We start from the raw sequence: 20673 nt of genomic DNA on the forward strand, positions 1-20673 counted from the left end.
CACTAAATTTGATTAAATTGCGCTAAATTCATTGAAAGCCATACATTTTTCAGTGAAGCGCATTACAACTTTTTTGCACAGCATTGTATGTAATCGCGTTGATCTGAAAAGCCAACATATAATTGTATTGAATTATTTTACACAAACACGGTTTTGCAGTGAAGCCACTAAAATCATATGAATTTCTAAATTATATTATGAACGTTGTTGTATTAAACCGGCACAGCTTCGCGGGAAAAGTTGAATAGCGTCGGTCAAATATTTTAGCTGGAAATGTCAAGTATTTATATCACAGCAGCATGCTTTGACAGTTGATGAAATTATCAGCGGTGCTGGCATTTTTCTATTTGTCGCTGCCATATCAACAGCTATTATGACACAAACAAAGTGATTGAAAAAATATTTGACTTTCGAGCGTTTGAAAAAAAGTCGCCAACAAAATTTTGTGGCTGCGTACATTGAACAACCGATGTATTWTACCCGAAAGCGTACACATTTGCAAAAAATAGTTGTGAAATAGAAGTTAAAAGCTCTCTATTGGATTGTATGAGCTGGAAACATAGATGAAAAGAGATGTGTCACGTGTTGATGTTAACAAATCCTAACTGAAACACAATGTGTGCGCCCTCCAACTATAAACGAAACACGACTGCTAATCCCAGAAATTCACACGCGCTACTGTGAGTGTGTGTGTTCAAGTGCATTAGTTTAAAGTGAAAAGGAATGGATGAGGCTTAACATTTAGCCGCAGGTAACAAGTACCGAGGTTGTAATGCCAATTAGTGGCAACCACACAMACAACAATCAATGACACGGAGCAAGGCATAAATCTGAAATGAAAGGTGATTTTAGAAAATGAAATTTTTAATGGAAGTTTCATGGCAACACAGAATGATAAAATTGATTCAGATCAGATGCTGGCAACACAGAATGATAAAATTGATTCAGATCAGATGCTGAGCGCAGAAGAGTCATCGCTGGGCAAAATGTGCCGTGTTCGAGATATTTCAATTCTCAACAAATGCAAGGGTTATTTTGGGTAGTCGAAAGAGTCTTTTCGGATTTTGTCAATAGAAGTCGTTGCAGTGGTATATCTCTAGTGCTACCAAACACAGTGTGTCATACCACATAGGTTGATTGACCAATATTTAAATCCAGGGAAGTTGAAAAAAAAAAATTAGAGCTGTTCATAAATGAGTAAAAATAATGAAGAAAATCGCTATATTTTGAAATWTTAGTAATAATAGGGAAGAAGTTTGTGAAGACGTTGCTGTATCAGTTCGTGTAGCACAACAATCCCTCGCTCCCTTCCGTGCTAAAAGTTTCGATGTGAAAGATCCACCTCGCTCTGGTCGCCCTATCGCTGAAAAAGTCGATGCAATTATGGAAAAGATTGACCACGACCGTCACATGAGCGGCCTTGACATCGCCAATGAACTTAACATCCATCATCAAACGATTTTGAGCCATTTAAAAAAAGGTGGCTACACAAGGAATCTCGATATTTGGGTACCACATGAATTGTCTGTGAAAAATTGAAGGGGCCGAGTTAACATCTGCGATTCATTGCTGAAGTGAAAATAACCGAAAGGGGATGCTGAGTGTTTGGTGGGATTGGAAAGGATCACTTGAGCTGCTCCAGCTTAGTCGAACGATTTACTGTATATTTTACTGCCAACAACTGATGAGATTGTAACAAGCAATCGAAAAAACGGCCAGAACTGATCAACAGAAAGGGCTTCGACTTCCATTAGGACAAGGCTAGACTACAAACATCTTGTGTCTCAAGTCTCGGCAAAAACTGATAGAGCTTGGCTGAGCAGTTTTGATGCATCCATCATATAGCCCTAATCTTGCACTATCGGACTGCCATTTGCTCGTTCAATGCAGAACTGCTTTAATGGAGTAAAGCAAAAATGAAAATTAATTGTCGCAGTTTTTCGTCGAGAAACCAGAAAAGTTTAATAGTGATAGAATAATGTCTCTAGCGGAAAAATGGCAAAAAGTGGTCGAGACCAAAATTATACATATTTATCTTATTGAAATTTACTATAGATATAAAAAAAAGTTGAAATATACTCTACTCATATACTCTATGTTATCTCTAGCAACATCAACAACAACAACGACAACAACAGTGAAGGTAACTAATCCAGCAGGCAAGAAATTTACAAATAGAATATAAATGTATGTTCCATTACCAGGTGTTGCCATTTTTTGCTTGCTTCTCTTCAAGGTTCACAGCAGACAAACCAATGAATGCGAGCATGCAGYCAACTCAAGTACACATACACTCATGAGAAATTTATACTGGCAGCTAAATCACAACCGATTCCAGGAAATCCACATCTCTGCGGACACAAATACATACATATTTATCTCTATGCATAAATGAAGACTGCTTCTGCTTGTTGGAGAGCAACAGGACGYTGCGCAGCCTTGAGTGGCGAACAACACTCTTGACACACTTTGTTTGTTGCCAACAAAAAAGAGCAATCAATCATAATTTGTAAATGTCATTTCGTTATTTTGATGATGACTGATGAACTTGTTTCACTGGCAATGAACACGACAGCGCGCAAGCACACACACATACACAAAATTATTCTCACAGAGTTTCCAATAGCTCTCCGGGCAACTGTCACTGTGCCTACCTGACTGACTGAGTGACTATAGACCTGAATGCTTACTATCAAGCGTTGAGTTTATAGCTTATCACATTCACAGACAAAGCCGGCTAAATTCCACGTGCAGCAGCTTACAGCCTTCTTTTAATGCGCGTAAGTGTGTGTGCGAAGGTATTCACGGTGCATCGAAGCAGCCTGCCTGACCACTACACTCCTGCACAGCTCCGTCTTCAATAGCTTTCCGCTTTGCCTTTCCAGCCGCGGAGTTTGATGTCGAGCTGACAGCATTGACTGGATTGCCGAAGCTTTTCGCGGAAGTCTTAACTGTCACATTACATGATGCGATGACAGATAAATGACAATCAATGTTGTCAGCAAAGGACTTGAAGATTTCGAATTATAATTAGAGGCAGATCGGATTTTCTGCACTGCATAGATGCATTCAAACTTCAAATCGCAGAGCTGTATTTGCGACTCGATCTTTGGGCTTTTGGTAATGGGCTCAAGATTAACGTCTATGAAGGATTGGTACATTGTTCATAAGTTCTGCTGTACGTCAAGAAACATTTGYTTTCTACAGCCAATATAGAACTTTGCAAGGCTAAAACCCAAAARCTGTGCGGAAGGATTTTCAAAGGAAGATGGGAAAACTATTTCTAGAATAATTAAGTTAGATTATAATATTTTTGTATTCAACCCCAGATGGGCTACTACCTAGAGAAAATAAAGGTTTTGTAAAATTTAAAATTTTAGGTCTTAACAGTGTTTTTTCTTTACTTCAAGTTAGACTCGAATTGCTTCAAAACATAGCCTCTGCTGCGATTACGTTTATGATGCTAAAAGATCACCCGTTTGGTTGCTTTTAAGAAAAATCACTCCKTTAGTGGAAGAAGGTGTTAATGAAACTTGGCATAGGCAGTTAGGACGATATATTGTCGTGCAGAGAGATTCCTTTCGGCACCAATTCGGTTAAGAGATTGCCGAGATGTGTACGAAAGTACAAAGGGTTGGATCACCCCTTAAACATTCGCTGCTTCAGAGGGAARTATCCAGCAAAGAGAAGTTTCGTGAGAGTTATTTGCCTTTTATCGGGATCGAAACAGCCCGGTACAAAATTTATTAAGGAGTAAGTAAGGAGTAAATGCAGATTGACGAATTATTATATTTCGATCGGAGCAGAAGTCTCCTAATTACCGCTTTAATCTTAAAWTTTTCAGCAAATGTAGAAACATAGACGCAATTTTTTCCTTCTTATGCAGCAGCAACGTAATAAAACTTTCAGTTGTAAAATTCCCACAACAACAAGCACTCCTTTTGCAAATGGCCAAGCAGACTGTACGACCATTGCCGCTCCATTTCATCTTTCAAAAGCTTGTGCTGATACTCGACCTCGGTGGATGGGAAATTAAAGCAAATATTGCGCTTCATTCACTCGAATGCCGAAACATTCAGAAATTCCAAAGTCAAATATTCTCTGCCAGCAGCACTTCARCTTCATTCAGCAAACACTGAAAGCTTTTCTAATGTGAAGCAAACACTTCCCTTCAACACGCACACACACACACTTCCATATACTCACACACCTACATACACAAGAGCATTGTTGGCACTACAAAGAAGTCCGTTAATTTTCTTAATTACAGCAACTGACTGACAACTGACTTTAGTCTGCTCCAAGCCGCCGGCTTATTTGCGCGACATTACCTGGCGTTCTTGACGTTCTTGACTTTGCTAAGCGTTTGTTTGCACTTCACTCAACCGCCAGCTATGGGCAGCCGGCATATGAACACACACACCTTCCGCACAAGTGCAAGAAGTACCGAGAATGGCGAAAATTGGAAAGAAAGCAGTGTGAAGGAAAAATGCGACGGCGTGAGATTAAGAGGACAAGGTTATGCAGAATTACACTGTGACTCGGTGCTGGCTGTCTTTGCCTGCATGCATGCGTCTTTGCAGCGCACACTTAATTTCTGTTTCTATTTSTGTTTCTGTTTTTTGTGTCTTATTTGCTCGGGCAATGGAATGCAGCAAGTGACAATTATTATGATTGCTCCATGATTTCTCACCCGCCTCCGCGCCGCCCAGATAAACGGCATTTCGTTTCATTGCCATTCTGTCAAGCAATTTGAAGTATTTCAATTTCGTCATCCTTCCTCTTCCGCTGCTCTTTATGTCGATGTATTTGAATGCGAAGTCATTGCAGTTTTCCACTTCATTGCTGCTAATCCTGCTTCGGGTAATCACACTCCAAATTGCTGCTCTCGAGAACTCTTCACTCACTTTCATATATATATGTATACACATGCTTTTATAATATAATTGGCAGTTATTTGTACACGAGATACTTGTATTCATTGCGGAAGGGTTGCTCGTTTCATGTTACGAATGYGTTTAACCCATACCTTGTATTTGCGAGCTAAAATGAGTAATTAGGATTTACTGAAATTATATTTGCTGTGACGTCATGCCACAAATCTCAATTTTGTTAGCARATAGATTATTTTTAGATATGAAAAGTGAGTTGAAAGCAAAATAAAAGCGTCAACTTCGGCTTTAGCAATCCCTTAATACCCATTCAATATGAAATTGTACGCCAGGATTCTTTATATTGATTTCTATTGCTCAGTTTGTAAGACAAATTTGTGCTATATCGATTCAATATGACATCTTCTTGTAGATAGAAAGACRTGTCCACATTTTCAGATCAATATCTCAAAAATTGAGGGATAAGCGCGCGTATTTACAGACTTACAGAGATACAGAGGTCATGTACAGAACTTAAAGCGTCTCCAACATTTTCTTCTGGGTTCTGGTTCTTGGCAGACTTTAATATACTCTGTTTAGGTATAACAAACTTATTAATGGGGGGCATTTGTAACTACTCTTCAAATTTATATATGAAGATGGTGAGTATTCATGTGATTATGTTGAAACTATTATTCTGAATAAACGATATAAGGAGGTGCGACGTTAAGAGCCACATTAAATATTAGTTAAGTTTGGGTGAAGATTCCTGACTGGATACTGTCCAWAAGGTTTTTACGCGGAGTGGCTAAATGCTCTGTCGGACGCTTCTTGGCAAAGCTGAATGGGAGAATTACCAGGTTGTGCAATAAGTTTTTCGTTTTATAARCAAAATACAATTTTGTGAATCAAAATRCACTTMTAATACACTTGCTCCAACGATCGTCAAATCTTTGCCCAAATCTGTGCACCCATTGCGCACACTGCTTTCTAAAACCGAAAATGTCACTTAAAATATGGCTCACACTGTYCAATACGATATGTAGAGCTAGTRTTAAATCTCTCCCCGTCAATCAACGATCTTCCGAAATCATRYCCTGTATTTTGGCTATGATTTCTGTTGTTGATGCGCTTTTKGGACGCCCTTCACGTCAATCTTCTTCATGGCTTGTACGACYACGTTTAAATTCAGCAACCCATGTTTCTACTGTTTTGATTGCAGGTGAACGCTTCACATTCGTTCGTGAATTTCTTTTGGTGCTACACCTTCCAAAAATAAGAATTTTATCAGTCACGATATTCAATTTTTTCATTGTAAAAAATACTGTGACACGGCGACACTAAATGGCGTGTAAACAAAGAATGAATTGACAGATGTAAATGAAACTTTACATGTGGTACATTCATATGAGGAGTGTATCAACACAACAAAAAAATTTTTGGGCTAGTGGCAACTGATGATGAAGATGTGATAACGATGGGAAGCATTGATATTGATAGCGTTTGATCTAAGGATGGGAATTGCGTGGTAATAATAATAAGAAAAACGGATATTAAGACCAAGTTGAATGCYTCAAAAAATATTTGACTATAACTGATCTTTGATTTTCTTGAACTGCTTGAAAATACATTCGTTTGTACAGTAGCAAATTTGGAATAAATCTGGATCGTAACTATTCCAATGTACCTATTCATATAGACCTAAAGCTTAATAGTCTCTTGAGATTCAAAAACACATGGTATGAATTTGTTCAGGAGTAACTATACTTACTAACAGAAGGTGGTAAGCACACTGTAACTTAGCTTTATTATAAAGATTCACGGCCAAAGATAGCGCTAATAAATCCACTCTTGAAAATTAAATATGCGACTTTTAATCTAAATGTCTTAGCCTTAGTGCATGACCACTTTGGCTCGATGTTAGCAATCACAACTCTGTAGTAAAATCAAGTGGTTTTAAAACCTTTACAACTACAGCAGGAAAGATGACGACGATGAATACTTTCGACAAAATCCCAGCTCGGCGGTTTAGTTCCATATTTCTTGCACTAGTCTAATACTTACTAATTTAAATATATAAGTACGATACGTCAGATCAATTTTATTGAACAGAATCAATATGTTTCTGACATTATCCGAACATATTCGCACCATAAAACCAATACACACACACATACRMGTATGTGAAGTGTGTTTACGGTATTCCCTCTGTTGACGAATGCGTTGCGAATACATATTTACATAGCGGTAAATTAATGGAAATTCATTCATTTGGTCAGTGAGCCGCAGYGGATCGAGCCCAAAGCATTATGCAAATCTGTAAAGCAACAAGAACAACAACAGCGACGGTAAACAGGTCAAACTAACGGCAAAAACAWCACAAAAAACTGGAAATAAACTAATAACACCGGTGAAACCGGTCCAGTTGTTGGCCGACACGCAATCACGCATGCACACACACATATGTAAATATAGCGGTATTGTTGGTGTTGTGAGTGTAAACGCACCAATGAATGTGGGAATGATGGGCAAATGGCAAAAAAGTTAGTTTTTAACAAAACCCCATGAATAGTGAGGTTGGCGCTGACCAAAGCACAAAGCCACTCACACGCACACACACACGAGTACGAGTAAAAGGTGCTCTGTTAATGTTAATGTTAATGCTCTCCATAGTGTTGATGGCTATTGACAAGTCTATGAATAAAATTTGAAGCGAAACGAAAGCGGAGAGCGTGATTTGTTGGCAAACGCCTGTCGCAAATTCAATCAACTTCAATTTACATAAGAATGTACAAACAAATATTTGTGGAAGGGTAGAGAGGGGAAGTGATTTTAATGGAACTGACCACGGCAACGGCACTTTCGTGCAGTTAGTCTTGTTTTGAACTGTTTTAGAAGGGCTAACTGAACGAGCACAGTGTTCTATTATGCCATTTCATGCGATTAAATTAGAAAAAACTGCAATTCTTCTCAAACACACACAAACACAAAAGAAATTAAGGTTTGGAACGAGGAATGCACAAAGAAGGGAATTTTTTATGGCATGAAGAGGGTACATTAAGAGAACTAATCACTCGGTTGCCGAGACATCAAGCAACCGGTTCTCTGTCGGAACTGTCGATATCGGATGGCTAAAGCATATTGCTGTCATAGCAACTGAACGATAAAAATCAGGTCTTTATATAGAAACCTTTTTTAATTGTGAAGATAAAGCTTATCTTAATAAATATAAAACCGCTCGACTTAGATAAATCCAAAATTTTAGATTGGGAAATCGAACACACAAACGCTAGAAATCAAACTGATTGGTGTAAACAGTTGGAATAGAACGTGCTTATACCACTTAAGCGAGATACACAACTCTACTGAATAAGAGTGTTGTTGCTGAGACATTAAGAAAGCAGAGGCCAAACTCAGCAAGGAGAAAACCACCGGAGCAATTTTAAATATATACATATACTCCATATATTTCATATACGAACCGATAAATTCGGCATAAGATTTGTCAAAAAAAAAAACAAAAAGCATTATGCGAAGTATATACTCGTAGGAGTTGGGGTCGGTATTAACCCGATTTTAGCTCTTAACTATTATCATGTCACATACTAAAAAAATACAATCACCAATCATATGGAGCAAAGTTAGTCGGATGTTCGAAAATCTAAATATCAGTCATATGAGGACTAGGTCAAGTTTTCGCCTAATGGTGACTATTTTAATCAAACAGATACACTGTTATAAAGACCTTCCGCATTAACTTATATCTTCGGTCAAAGTTAACTACAGATATGGTTGTCCACACATTCGGCACTTAGGGGCTTGAACAGTTTTAGTTAGCTTGGGCCAATATCTGGTCATTAGGTGGCATACTTTAAAAGAATTATTAATGCAAAATTGTATCCAGTTATATTAATTACTTCTTAGTTTGGGTGCTAGAAAGTGAAAAAATCAAACGGAATTTAAAATTGTGTTAAATGGGAAGTAGGCGTGACTGTAGTCCTCTTTCGCTTCATTTTCACATTGTGACTTAGGCATATGAGGAGTATGCCACGCATTAAATCTTGTCAAAATCGGTTGGTCGGGTGCCGAGATATGCGACTTCACCAAAAAATGGGCGGTGCCACGTTAATCCTCCACTTTTCACAGCAGTGCCTATAAAGCTCTCTTATGCTATTTCGGAGGTAAAATTTAATGTCTCTGGCGTGTCTAGTTATTGATTTATTGCGATTTTAGTAGTTTTTAACTGTACAGTTATATGGGGAGTGAGTGGTGGTTTTTCATCCGATTTCATATATTTTCACACTGACGGTAGAAGTTCTTATGAARTTAATACTTAGCAAATTTGGTTGTTGCAGCTTGAGTGGTTTAGAACATACATATTATACTTGTTAGAGGGCGATGCCACGCCCACTTAAAAAAATGTTGCGCTCAAGAGCCCCTGTGCCAAATTAAGGTTTTATATCCCTTATTTCACTTTATAGGTTTCCGATTAATGGTGTTTTGAGGGCGTGGCAGATGGTCGATTATCTATATAATATATATGCATATAATCCTTTATCTATCGCGATTACTTTTAGGTGGTACATACAGCCATTAGGTGTACAAAAATGTTAAACTCTGTAGCAACCGATTACAAAAGTATAAAAATTAAACAAAGAGAAAAAAGTTCTGCAAATCTTTAAATCTCTTTTAGTTTTGGTAACTCTTTGTTATAYTTTTATTAGGTATTCCAAAATCAATGAATTAATTTGAAACTGTAACTGTTACTGGTACCAAAGCTGATCAGTTATAATGACTTTGAACGCATTTTGTCYAATTTAAACTGACAAAGAATTGATTTGTTGCATAAAAAAAAGAGAACAATTGAGCTRGACGCCAATAGAGTGCCATTTATGGCACAGCATTGTTCGCTTGGCYCATAAAATTGAGCGAAACTTCGAAATTCGGTTTAGTCCGACTGGTAGCGTTCTTGCTAAGCAGTCTAATKAAGAAACTTACTAAAATCGTAATAAATTATTAATAGTTTAAAATGAAATTAACGGAAATATGTTTATTAGCGCTACTGGGGTTTCTACAACTAATCGCTAAGAATGAAGGTATAAAAAAGAAGCGTTATAAAGAACAGTATACAATTTTTATATAATTATTTTACAAATTTTTTATCATTTCACTTCTTTCAGGTCGAACTATTTTTACAACTCCGAAAATTTCAACTGAGTTCATGGAAGAAATACATAAAAATTATAAAGCGAGCGAGGACAATATTCCAGAGAAAGAAGACAACATCGAGAAGGACAACCAAAGTGAGCGACTAAAATCTTTGATAAAGGAACTTTTACTGAAAGGTGAAAATAAGGTTATAACAGAACAACTACTAAATCCAAACTATTATGAAAGAAAGAATGATATCAGTGCAAGCACAGCTACTAAACTAAGCACAGAAGATTTAAATCAAAGCAACTCAACGAATGATCRCAAGCAAATCGCATCGATTGACACACAAACTCCAGAATTATCAACCAATGTAACCGCTGAAGGATTGCTTGATGTAATTGAAGCTTCTTTTAATTCCACTCAGAACGGCACCAACCACAACATGCTCAACCCACCGGATACTACAGAGCGACATGCCACGACATCGTTCCATATTTACAGCACGAAAGAACAGATCGAGTCTGAGGAACATACAATTGATCACTTAAGCATGGACGTCAAKGATATTGGCAGCAATGAAACTCTGAAGCAGCAATTAGAATTTTTACAAAAGAATGCGGAGAATATCAAAAAACAACAACACATAGTTGGTGAAAGTGGTATGATTATTCTTGAACGTGCTGAATATACTGATATAGACCTATCGGACACAGTGAATGCGGTTTTTAATAATATAAAGAGTAGTCATTCAAACTTGACAGGCAATGTTGCCACAACTTACAACCAAAAAGTCAACCAGACTTCCTCAACCAATGTGTCACYGGAATTACCAATGCCTCTAGTGCTACCAACAGATACTAATTCATATACARCTCCTGTCTTGGACGATCACCCCACTACAATAAAAGGTGAACAACAAAATGAGTCTACAAATCTTAGCGTTACGTCATTCTATAACGACAGTCTGAAATTATCCACACCTCCGCATCAATCTAGTGTTTCCAATGAGAGTCATGAAGCAGAAACGACGTTGCCAGATGGGATCCCAGAACAAGAAGAATATGGCTCTCACTATGTTGCTCTAAACCAACCGTCGAATTATAACAATGAAGTTGTTAACGGCGCGACTTCATATGATCCGACGAAACTTCCTCAACCACCACCAAAATCGTCTAAGGAAAACCAGTCTCCTGCTTCAGAYGACGCAACGAGCTTTGGCTTTGCAYCAAATGAAGATTTATCACAATCAAATGAATTGATGGATATTTATGGATATAACCAACCACAAAAGACAAWCTTGGGTTCCTCATTTGAATCCTCAGAGCTAACAATATACCCAAGCACAGCATTACATACTTTCAAAACAACATATATAGAAGATGCTTTTAAGCGTCTCTCTGAAATATTTGATGAGTATTCAGTACCCATTTCTAGCTTGCTGCAGCAACTATCAGCTGGACTCGAGGCAAACCCAGAAACCGAAAGACTACCCACAGGTACGCACGAATTGGAAAATTCGCAAAAAACTCAGGTTTTTGAAGAAAATTATGAAAGACCTGATATGATTGSGGATGAATCCGATTCTTTGGAGCTTGGTTATGGCTCGGATTATACCATATTTCARAGCCAGATGAACTTCTCAAATTTCATACGCACTAAAGAGGCTGCAAGTGATGAAAGTAATTCGAAGGAAAGTCTTGCTCATGAAGTGGTTGATAGTGACGAAGACTCAGCAGATGAATTACCACAATCTATTCAACTCAACCCACCAACAACCACAAATCAATCGAATGAATATGGTGAAGGTAATGAAAGTGAGCACGAACTAAATGACACGTCAGCAACAGAGTACAGTAATGTAAATGTTGTAACCACAAACCCAGCAGCAACAGAAACAAAAGTTTCAACAACCAAAGTAATGACATTATTTGATGCAACCGCAACGCCATTCKCAACCGATCCGATTGCAACGATTGCAAACGAGCCAGCAAACAATTCAGAGCATCTGGAAGTGGCAATTGGAAACGATGTAGGAAAGGAAATTGAAAATATTGACAAAATCAATGAAATGCAAGTGGAAACTAGTCACCAACAGCAACACCAACACTTCGCAGCCGACACAGAGTTGCTTGCGGAGAACACAAACGACAAGTTGGCCTGGGTGGCTAACGGATTACAACACATCAGCAACACGCTTTCGGCACAACCGGGCAAGACGACAAGCCCAGAGAGTGCGGAGGAGGAGCACAAAGGGGTGCCAAAACCGGAAGTGATGTGCAACAAAACGGAGATAATTAAAAGTGAGCAGTACAACAAAACAAATGAAAATGGAAATGAAAATGAAACTGAGAATGAAAAGGCAGRCATGATATCTGGAGGACGTGTGTTGCTCGGACGCTCCTTGAGTTATACGATAAGCTGTCATATCAGCAAACACGAAGTGCCCACTACAATCGTACCAGTCGTACATGCAGCCAACACTACTGATGAAATTGACAATAACCGGGAGAAAATAATAAAAAATCATGAACAGTTGACAATTACAAGTGCCGATGACAGCAGAAATGGACTGCCAGTGGGAACCCTGAAGCCCTTGGATGTCGAGCCGACAGAGCAGCGCACTGGCATGGACAGCACTGGTGACAAAGCGAATGAAGGCGCCGCTGATGTAGGTGTAGGCAACGCTGACACTGATGCCAATGGATWTTATGGCATAGGCAATGAAGACGGGCACAGTGCGGAGGGAGGAATGGAGAGCAGCGAAAATTACTACATTGATGGGTATGTGCATGAAATTGATGGCGATACCGATGCTGATGGCGATGGTGCTGCTGATGTTGATGGCTATGTGACCGGCGCTGCATCGTTTCATGTTAATGGCATTCAAAGCCGTGTGAGGCAGCCGGCTGCAATGACAGCAGTCGCACAATTGACAACCAGTTTAGAAACAGATAATGACAAAACATACGAGTATGACACTCGACAGCCACTCCAAGGCGGCTTGAGTGATAAGGACGTCAATTTCCAAAGTGTCGAGCWTGTGGCAGCAAGCGTCCTCAACAGCAAAAACACCAAACAAGTGGACAGCAGTGAAGGTGGCGCTGACAAAGATTACCAAGATGATGATGACTACCATGATGGTGACGATGATGACGATRATAATGATGGCAATGCGTCCATTGATGCCATCGAATTTGTGATCAGTGATTACCAAACGGAGAATGACATCAAATATCGAGAAGCAGCGCATATTGGCAGYGGGGACCGTGAACCCAACAGCATTGCTGTGACTGCCGATGTTGACGGAACGTTGGATGCTGATAATGTGTTGCAATACAAGCTTGCCAAAGCGGAAGCTGCCGCTGTTGAAGCGCAGGAAAATATCYAGAACTACAATGCAGAGCTGTTGAAAACCGAGACAGAATCAACAAAATTGAAAAATGCCAGCGGTGAAGTTAGTGACGCGAACAGCGATGATACTGAAGATGACGACGAGGATGACGGCAAAGGCGGCGGTGGCGACGACGCTGACAGTGATGAGGACGAGGACGAGGTCGAGGTCGAGGAAATGGCGGATGTGAGTGGTACGGCTGCTGATGCTGAAGCGGAAGATTCCTCTGCAGCTGATTCGATGATTGCTGTCGCAGCTGCCACTAGAACGAACGGCGACGACGTCAAAAGCGCGCAGAGCAATGCATCGCGCTGACACCGCTKCATAAGCGGATATTACAACGACAAATTGGTGGCATGCATTGGCAAAGACGGAAATTAGTTCATTTCTAAATGGCAACTATTGCGCAGCGTATATGAGGCAGCTTTGCCAACACAAGCTACATATGCACATGCACGATTTGAGCGGGCGGAAATCGCGCGGAAATCAAAGGAAATGCAAAGTAACCGACCGGATGTGGACGAAGGCGACGAAAATGCGTGGACCCACAGTTARGTGCGGATGCCAGTGACCACTAAGTGGGCAACGGATTAAGTGTGACCGCAATTATGCGAGAGTGTGGGTGTGTAATCAGTATATAAGCGCTGTATTTGCGTGTAGTAGTTGTAGTAAACAGACTGATTTAGACTARTTTAAAGGCGGGTAAGATACTGTTAAATATATGTATTTCATTTGGAATTGAAAGCCATTTTAATGTTTAAATTATTATTTTGTGACAAATAAATACAGTCATAAATATTTATGATTCCGCTTATTTACATACTATATTATCATTTTAATTTTTTTTTGATCTGCTTTTCGGTGGAAATTTATTTGCGGTCCCCTTCGCTGGCTGCATTCTGCGTTATTTGCGGCTGCCTGCCGGTGTTGTAGATGAGGTCAATAAAGAACGGCGGAAAGAGCGCTAGTTTATAGCCATTGGTCGGCACCAACTGGCTGCCGTTGTAGCGCTGCGCAGTCTGCACTACCTCCCCGATTCGGTATTCGCTTTTAACTTCACTTAATGTCACTTTGGAGAGACGACGCAGAAATTCTTCATCACTTCGCGTTAATTTTGCCAATCCTCCAATTATCAGCGTAAAAATGACAGCAGTTAATAGCTTATGCGAAATCATTCCAACAACCCGAATCTTGATTAATTTATCTACAAATGCCTGCGGTCAACGAATATTTTTGCTGGCACTGCGCGTGAARCCGAAAAAGAGTCTAAATGTGTCATACTGCGGTTTTTGCTGCGTGAATTGAAAACGAAAGTGAAAGTTGCTTATTTTGATACTTTTTCAGTTTCCCTTTGCTTTCGCGTTCCTTTGTATTCGCACACGTTCCATGAAATAATATTGATGATATATATATCTACATATATGCATACACATTTAATCTTAGTATTAGCTGAACTTCACTATTAATGGAGCTGGAATTTGACTCATACGAGATTTCAGACGACGACACAAGACAAAGTGAACGACTGTGGTAACCGCGTTGGTCAACGAAACCAACCGATTCTTGTTTAGTTTACTTTCACTAGCGGTCATCGAACTCTTCAACGAAAACAAGTCGAAATCACTCAAAAAAATAACAAAAAAAAAGTGTTAACTTCGGTTGTATCAATGCAACTTGTAGTGCCTCCACCTCCATAGATCGACCTATCGCTGAAAAAGTCGATGAAATTATGGAAAATATTGACCAGAACCGTCACATAAGCAGCAATGACATCACTAAGAAACTTAACATTCATCATCATATGGTTTTGAAACATTTAAAAAAGGCTGGCTACACAAAGGAGCTCGATGTTTGGGTACCACATGAATTATCTGTGAAAAATTTAATGGACTGAATTAAAATCGACGATTCGTTGCTGAAACGAAATCAAATCGGACCATTTCTGAAGCGAATGGTAACAAGAACGAAAAGTGGATCAAATACGACAATGATGTCCGAAAAAGATCGGGGTTCAACCGTGGTGAAGCCCAACAAATCGTGTCAAAGCCAGSATTGAAGCCTTGGAAGATTATGCCGAGTATTTGTTGGGATTGGAAAGGAATCAGCCACTATGAGCTGCTCCAGCCTGATAGAACGGTTGATTCTACATTTTACTGTCAACAACTGATGAGATGGAAACAAGCACTCGAAAAAACGGAGAGAGATCATCATCAGATAGACATTTGTCTTCCATCAGGACAACGTTAGACCACACTTTCTTTGATGACTTGGCAAAACTGGGAGAGCTTGGCTGGGAAGTTTCGATGAATCCACCACATTGCCTTGAACTTGCACCATCGGACCATCATTTGTTCTGGTCAATGCAGAACTCCCTTAATGCAGTGAAGTTTGCTTCAAGAGAAGACTGAAAAATTGCTTGTCGCAGGTTTTCGGCGAGAAACCAGAAAAGCTTTACATAAATTTGTTATTGATTTTGTTGGTCAGTTTRTACGGCAGCTATACTGACAATAGCTGAACAAATTTTTTTGGAAATTATAAAAATATACTAGTGATCCCTAAAACATCCCTCTCCTAATCCACTCTTCTGGCAATTAATTATACCTTAATATAAATTTTGTTGTGAGCTGCAAAACGTTATTGGTAATCGAAACACGCCGACTGGTAAACAATCTTATTTGGACTAGCCACACAAACCGCTTTCGCTTTAGCAAACGGCTGAATAATTGGCCCACGTCGCTTCGCTTTCAAACGCTCAGAGGGTATTCGTATGCTGCCGCTCTGTGGTATTTGCACATCTGAGTACTTCAGCAGTACACTATCAGGAAAAGAGTGATCCATATGGTGTTTGTCAATACTGGAGACTTGTGTGTTTTCACAAGGAAAATAAACACATAAAGGCGGTTTGGCTTCCGCGTTAGCAGTCTGGATCTCTCAAGCCCAATTCCCTGGATGCGCCTAACAAAACCAGMTGGTGGTTGGATGGGACTTTCGCACATCCAATAAGTAGGTACAAGATTGTAGAAGCTCTCAAGTCCTGCTGGCGGTTGTGAGTTGTCAGCCATGGGGCTTTCTTGGCCTGCACAAGGCCCAGTGTGTGTTAATTTTCTCACAGAAACCTGTGGGTGGCATCACCATTTCACCTGTTTTGGCCGTTCTGGTGTGCACTCTAAGAGAACGCTCAARTCGCTGAGGTCTTCACTTGTTATGCAAGCCCAATGACTAGCAAACTGATTACAAAAAGTATTTGGCGGCTTCACGGGCTTCAAGTAAGCGTCTGAGCAGAAGCGCTTAATAAGTTCGTGGCAGCGCATGGGSGAATGAAGGGTTCACAAAATTGCGTGGGTAGTTCAGGTATGTCGGAGTTATTTTCGAGGTTGCACAGAAAAACAACGRCTTCGCAGTAATCAGCTTTCGTTACCAATGGGGTTAGAAATTGAAGCCTCGAGGTCGGCCGATGAAAGTGGAGKTAACACTGCTAACGATGTTGATATTGTTGGCTGCGACATTTCAGAGGCATCTGGGGATGGTGGTAGTGCCGTTGATGGTGATGATAACGGATCTGTCGGAGCTATTGGAGATGGCGATGGTGATGACGTTGCTGATATTGCTGATGATGGTGAGGTTAGTTGATCTGCTAATGTTGACGGCGATGCAGATGACGATGGCAATGATGACAGCGAAGGCGATATCAATGGCGATGGTGATGGCRATAGCGAAGGCGTGGATTATAGTGATGCTGATATTTCAGGCTGTCTCATTTCAGTCACATCTAATGATGGTGACGGCAGTAAATCGAATAATATCGAAGGCGATGGTGGTGGTGATTGTGAGCACCTAATCCCTGGTACATATGGCAATGGTGGATATGTTACTGGTAGATATAGCGGATACCATGGTGGTGCTATATACGGTGGTGGAGGCTTAGCATAAACTGGAGACGGTACTGGAGGTAGGGCTGAAAGGGGTAGCTGATATGACGGACTGCGATGTTGTGGGTTTGGAAGTGGAATTCGATGTCTGTTGTGCTTCCTACGTACCACGGTAATAATTTTGATATTAATTTGAAGTTCTGTATTGTTTTGTAGTCATTGGTGAACAATAAGCTTTCTATCCTCAGAACGGTCGTGTGGAGTGAGTCTTTTTGTTCATAGCACAATGCAAAGCCATGCAGTAAGAACAATAAACCAACCGACAAAAGATCAAATTTTTTGTGCGAAGACAATCCCGATGTAGATTAGAACACCAAGTTCTTTCCACTTAGAAAACTATTGACAAACTAAGTGAATGTCTTCTTAACCAAATACTATTTGTAACGATATTGTTCACTAATTTCTTCAGCAGACAAAGCAACAGCAGAACTGTTGGTAGACTCTCTTGCTAACTTTCATTCAACTATAATGAGTGAGTAATAAAAAGCCAGAGTCTTTCATTCGATGGTTTGTTTCGGAGCTCACAAAACAATATTTTATTTATAGGTTCAGTAGAATAACAGTAAAAATGGTAACGTTATGCCTAAATAAATTATTTCAGTAACTAAAAATAGCCAATTTTGCTTTGCTTTTGCTATAACAGTTACTATAAAATTGCACGGTTGTTTCTTGTAACTTCGCATCGGCGAGGTATTCCTATCCAGTGATTGTCCGGTTAAAAAAGTACCATGGTGGAAAGTTGTAGTAAAACGGTGGGGGATAATATGGTGATGGATAATAAGGTGGTGGATAATATTGTGGCGGATAGTACTGTTGTGGAGGATATGATGGTTGAGGATAATAATTTGGCTGTGGTCCATAATGAGATGGTTTTGGACTAGCTACTGGTGGAAGTTGCGGTGACGCTACATACCAGTGCGATGTATGTTGCCACGATGGCCGACCATAATAATATTCATCGCATTCGTCACTATCTTCTTCGTCGTCATAGCATGGTCGTCTTTTCGGTGGCCGCCTAGCGGGTCTGCGATGGTGGTGATGATAATGATGCTCATGGTGGTCATGGTGTGGTCTTTGGGTGGTGGCTGTCTGCAGAGCCAGTAGTGCGCCCAAATCACGTGGACCCTCTGCGATCGGCACTTCAAGAATCACGGAACCCTCATCCTCAAAGCTGTAGTCCGGTTCGTTTACCTCCTTTTGTGGTATCAGCAGCGTTTGTAGTTTGTTGCTTTGTGTGGGCGTTCGACCGCCTTTGCTTGTCACTGTATGGAGCAGCAGTGCCGTTAGTAACACGCTGAGCTTAAAACTGTAAAGCATTTTGCTTATCGCGGCTAAGCCGTTTGATTGATGCCGTTCGATTGGTGAGGCACAACTAGTTTAGCAAATGTGGCCCACAGCCTATTTATATGTGGTCGAGTGTATTAGGAACGCTTCTTTTGCGGTTTTCTTTTTTATTTCTATCCAATTAAAGCAAATAATAAAAAAAGTCGAAGAATATATGAAGTTCTTCGCTTTCTTGCTTTCAAAAGTCTTTCGTCTTTTATAGATTTTCATTGTCGTTCTGGTGATAGGTTCTATATTACATGGGCAGTCGGAAATTTTGCGGCTTCCTACTTCACTTACTTATCTAACGGTCTAGGTGAATATGGAGTATAGCTTTAAACTTAATGTGTGGCCTATGCATTACACACTTCACGCACCTCTTCGCTTGTCTGTGAGGATGTCGAATTATTCGTTGCTTCGTGTGTGGGTGGCGATGTCAACAAACGACTACATCTTAATTAATTCACTTGTTTGTTTCGTCAGCTTAATAGTTCCGTTGATTCGCTCAACTTGCCAGCTGTAAAAATTGTAACTCGACAACTTTTAAGTGTCACTTTCAAACTTTCTTCCGATTGCTAACTGTTCACTATAAATAGTACCACGCTTGTCAGTTCCTCTCTCAGTTATCCACCAGTGCCGCAAACTTCAGACGAAATGAGCTTATCTTGTCGAATTTTATTCCTCACTTGCGCTACATTGTTCGCCTTGTTTGTTCCGTTAAGTGCGCGCGTTGCACCAACAACAAGCAACACTGGACAACAGAAGACACTATTGTGGCTGAACTTATTGCAGTTGGCCAGTCGCATTCAGTCCGATGAAATTGCCGCGGCGGCAAATGGAACTGCGTCCGATCCGCTCTCAGATGATTACAGTTTGAATAATGCTGACTCTGCTGATGAAACCACACTTCCATATGGTGCCGGGTTGTATCCTGTATTGTTGCCACTCTATCCGTCCACGTATGTGCCACCATACGCATCAGTTCCTCTTAGGCAGCCGTATCTCGCCGATGCCACAGATGAGGACACACTCATACGTGCCGAGTTCATAAAGGGTGTTTTGGAAGGTCTGCAAGGCACTGGCGCTGTTGCAGCAGATATGAAAATCACTTCAGACGAAATGGATAGCAATAAAGTCTTAAGATCAAGCTCAAGAAGAATAGGTGGCAACGCAAGTGAGCGAAAAAAGCTGATACGTAGAAAGCTGCCTTTTGTCTTATTAGAAGACGCGAACGCGGCAGGCAGTGAAACTCCACACACCAGTGGTGACACCGAGCAGAGCTACAATATTTACGAAGTTCATGTAGTCTAGCCGTTTTATGTTATCGAGTGCACACCCTGGATCAGTTTTATATCCGTTACCATAGCTAAACTAAAATCACTATAAACCTTGAGAAGAAAGTTGAAGTGAAATAATTGCAAGTTAAGTTTTTTTTTTTTTTAAGTAGAGAGTGTTTGTACGAATTCAGGTAATTTTCTACCAGAATATAGTATTTATAAAAATATTTTTAAGTGTTATACTATGTACATAAATATTTATACAAATAAAGAATTTTTGGTGAAATATGGTGAGATGACCGCTTTTTTCCTTATATCCTCCCCGCTTTAAATAGATTATAGATCTCCCTGATCCTATGCCGAGTCAACTCTTCGCGGGCTTCGTATATTCGTGCGATTTTTGTTACAAAATTTGACAGTTTATTTAAGAAAAACCATCGAAGGACGGCTCACCTGAAGCATGGTATAACATTTTTTTGAGAAACAATCCTGATTAATTGCGTCGGCTTGGCCTTGGCCGAAGCAAGCCAACTTTTGTTACCCTGCTCTAATGTTATCGGTAACCCATTGATGACACTTTTCCTCGACCACAACAAAGGGTAGTCAGAAGAGGCAAGGTCTGAGCTATCAGGCGAGCCCCGACCAATGTTTGCCAGATAGTTTCAATCAGTTTGCATACATGAGGCCGAATGTTGTCATCCCTCTATGAGTTTTTGTCGGTAGAGGTT

The 20673-nt window shown here is 40.1% G+C and overlaps 1 protein-coding gene across 1 annotated transcript; it reads right to left on the reverse strand.

The window, feature by feature from the left end:
* Nucleotides 1–18041: 18041 nt before the first annotated feature.
* LOC108974476 (early nodulin-75-like) lies at nt 18042–18662 on the reverse strand. Its single transcript, XM_018942331.1, has one exon. The coding sequence runs from the start codon at nt 18660–18662 to the stop codon at nt 18042–18044; it is 621 nt and encodes a 206-aa protein (XP_018797876.1).
* Nucleotides 18663–20673: the final 2011 nt, after the last annotated feature.

Source organism: Bactrocera latifrons, unplaced genomic scaffold, assembly GCF_001853355.1.
Source record: "Bactrocera latifrons isolate USDA-ARS-PBARC rearing strain unplaced genomic scaffold, ASM185335v1 scaffold_56, whole genome shotgun sequence".
In the NCBI taxonomy this organism is placed as follows: Eukaryota; Metazoa; Arthropoda; class Insecta; order Diptera; family Tephritidae; genus Bactrocera; species Bactrocera latifrons.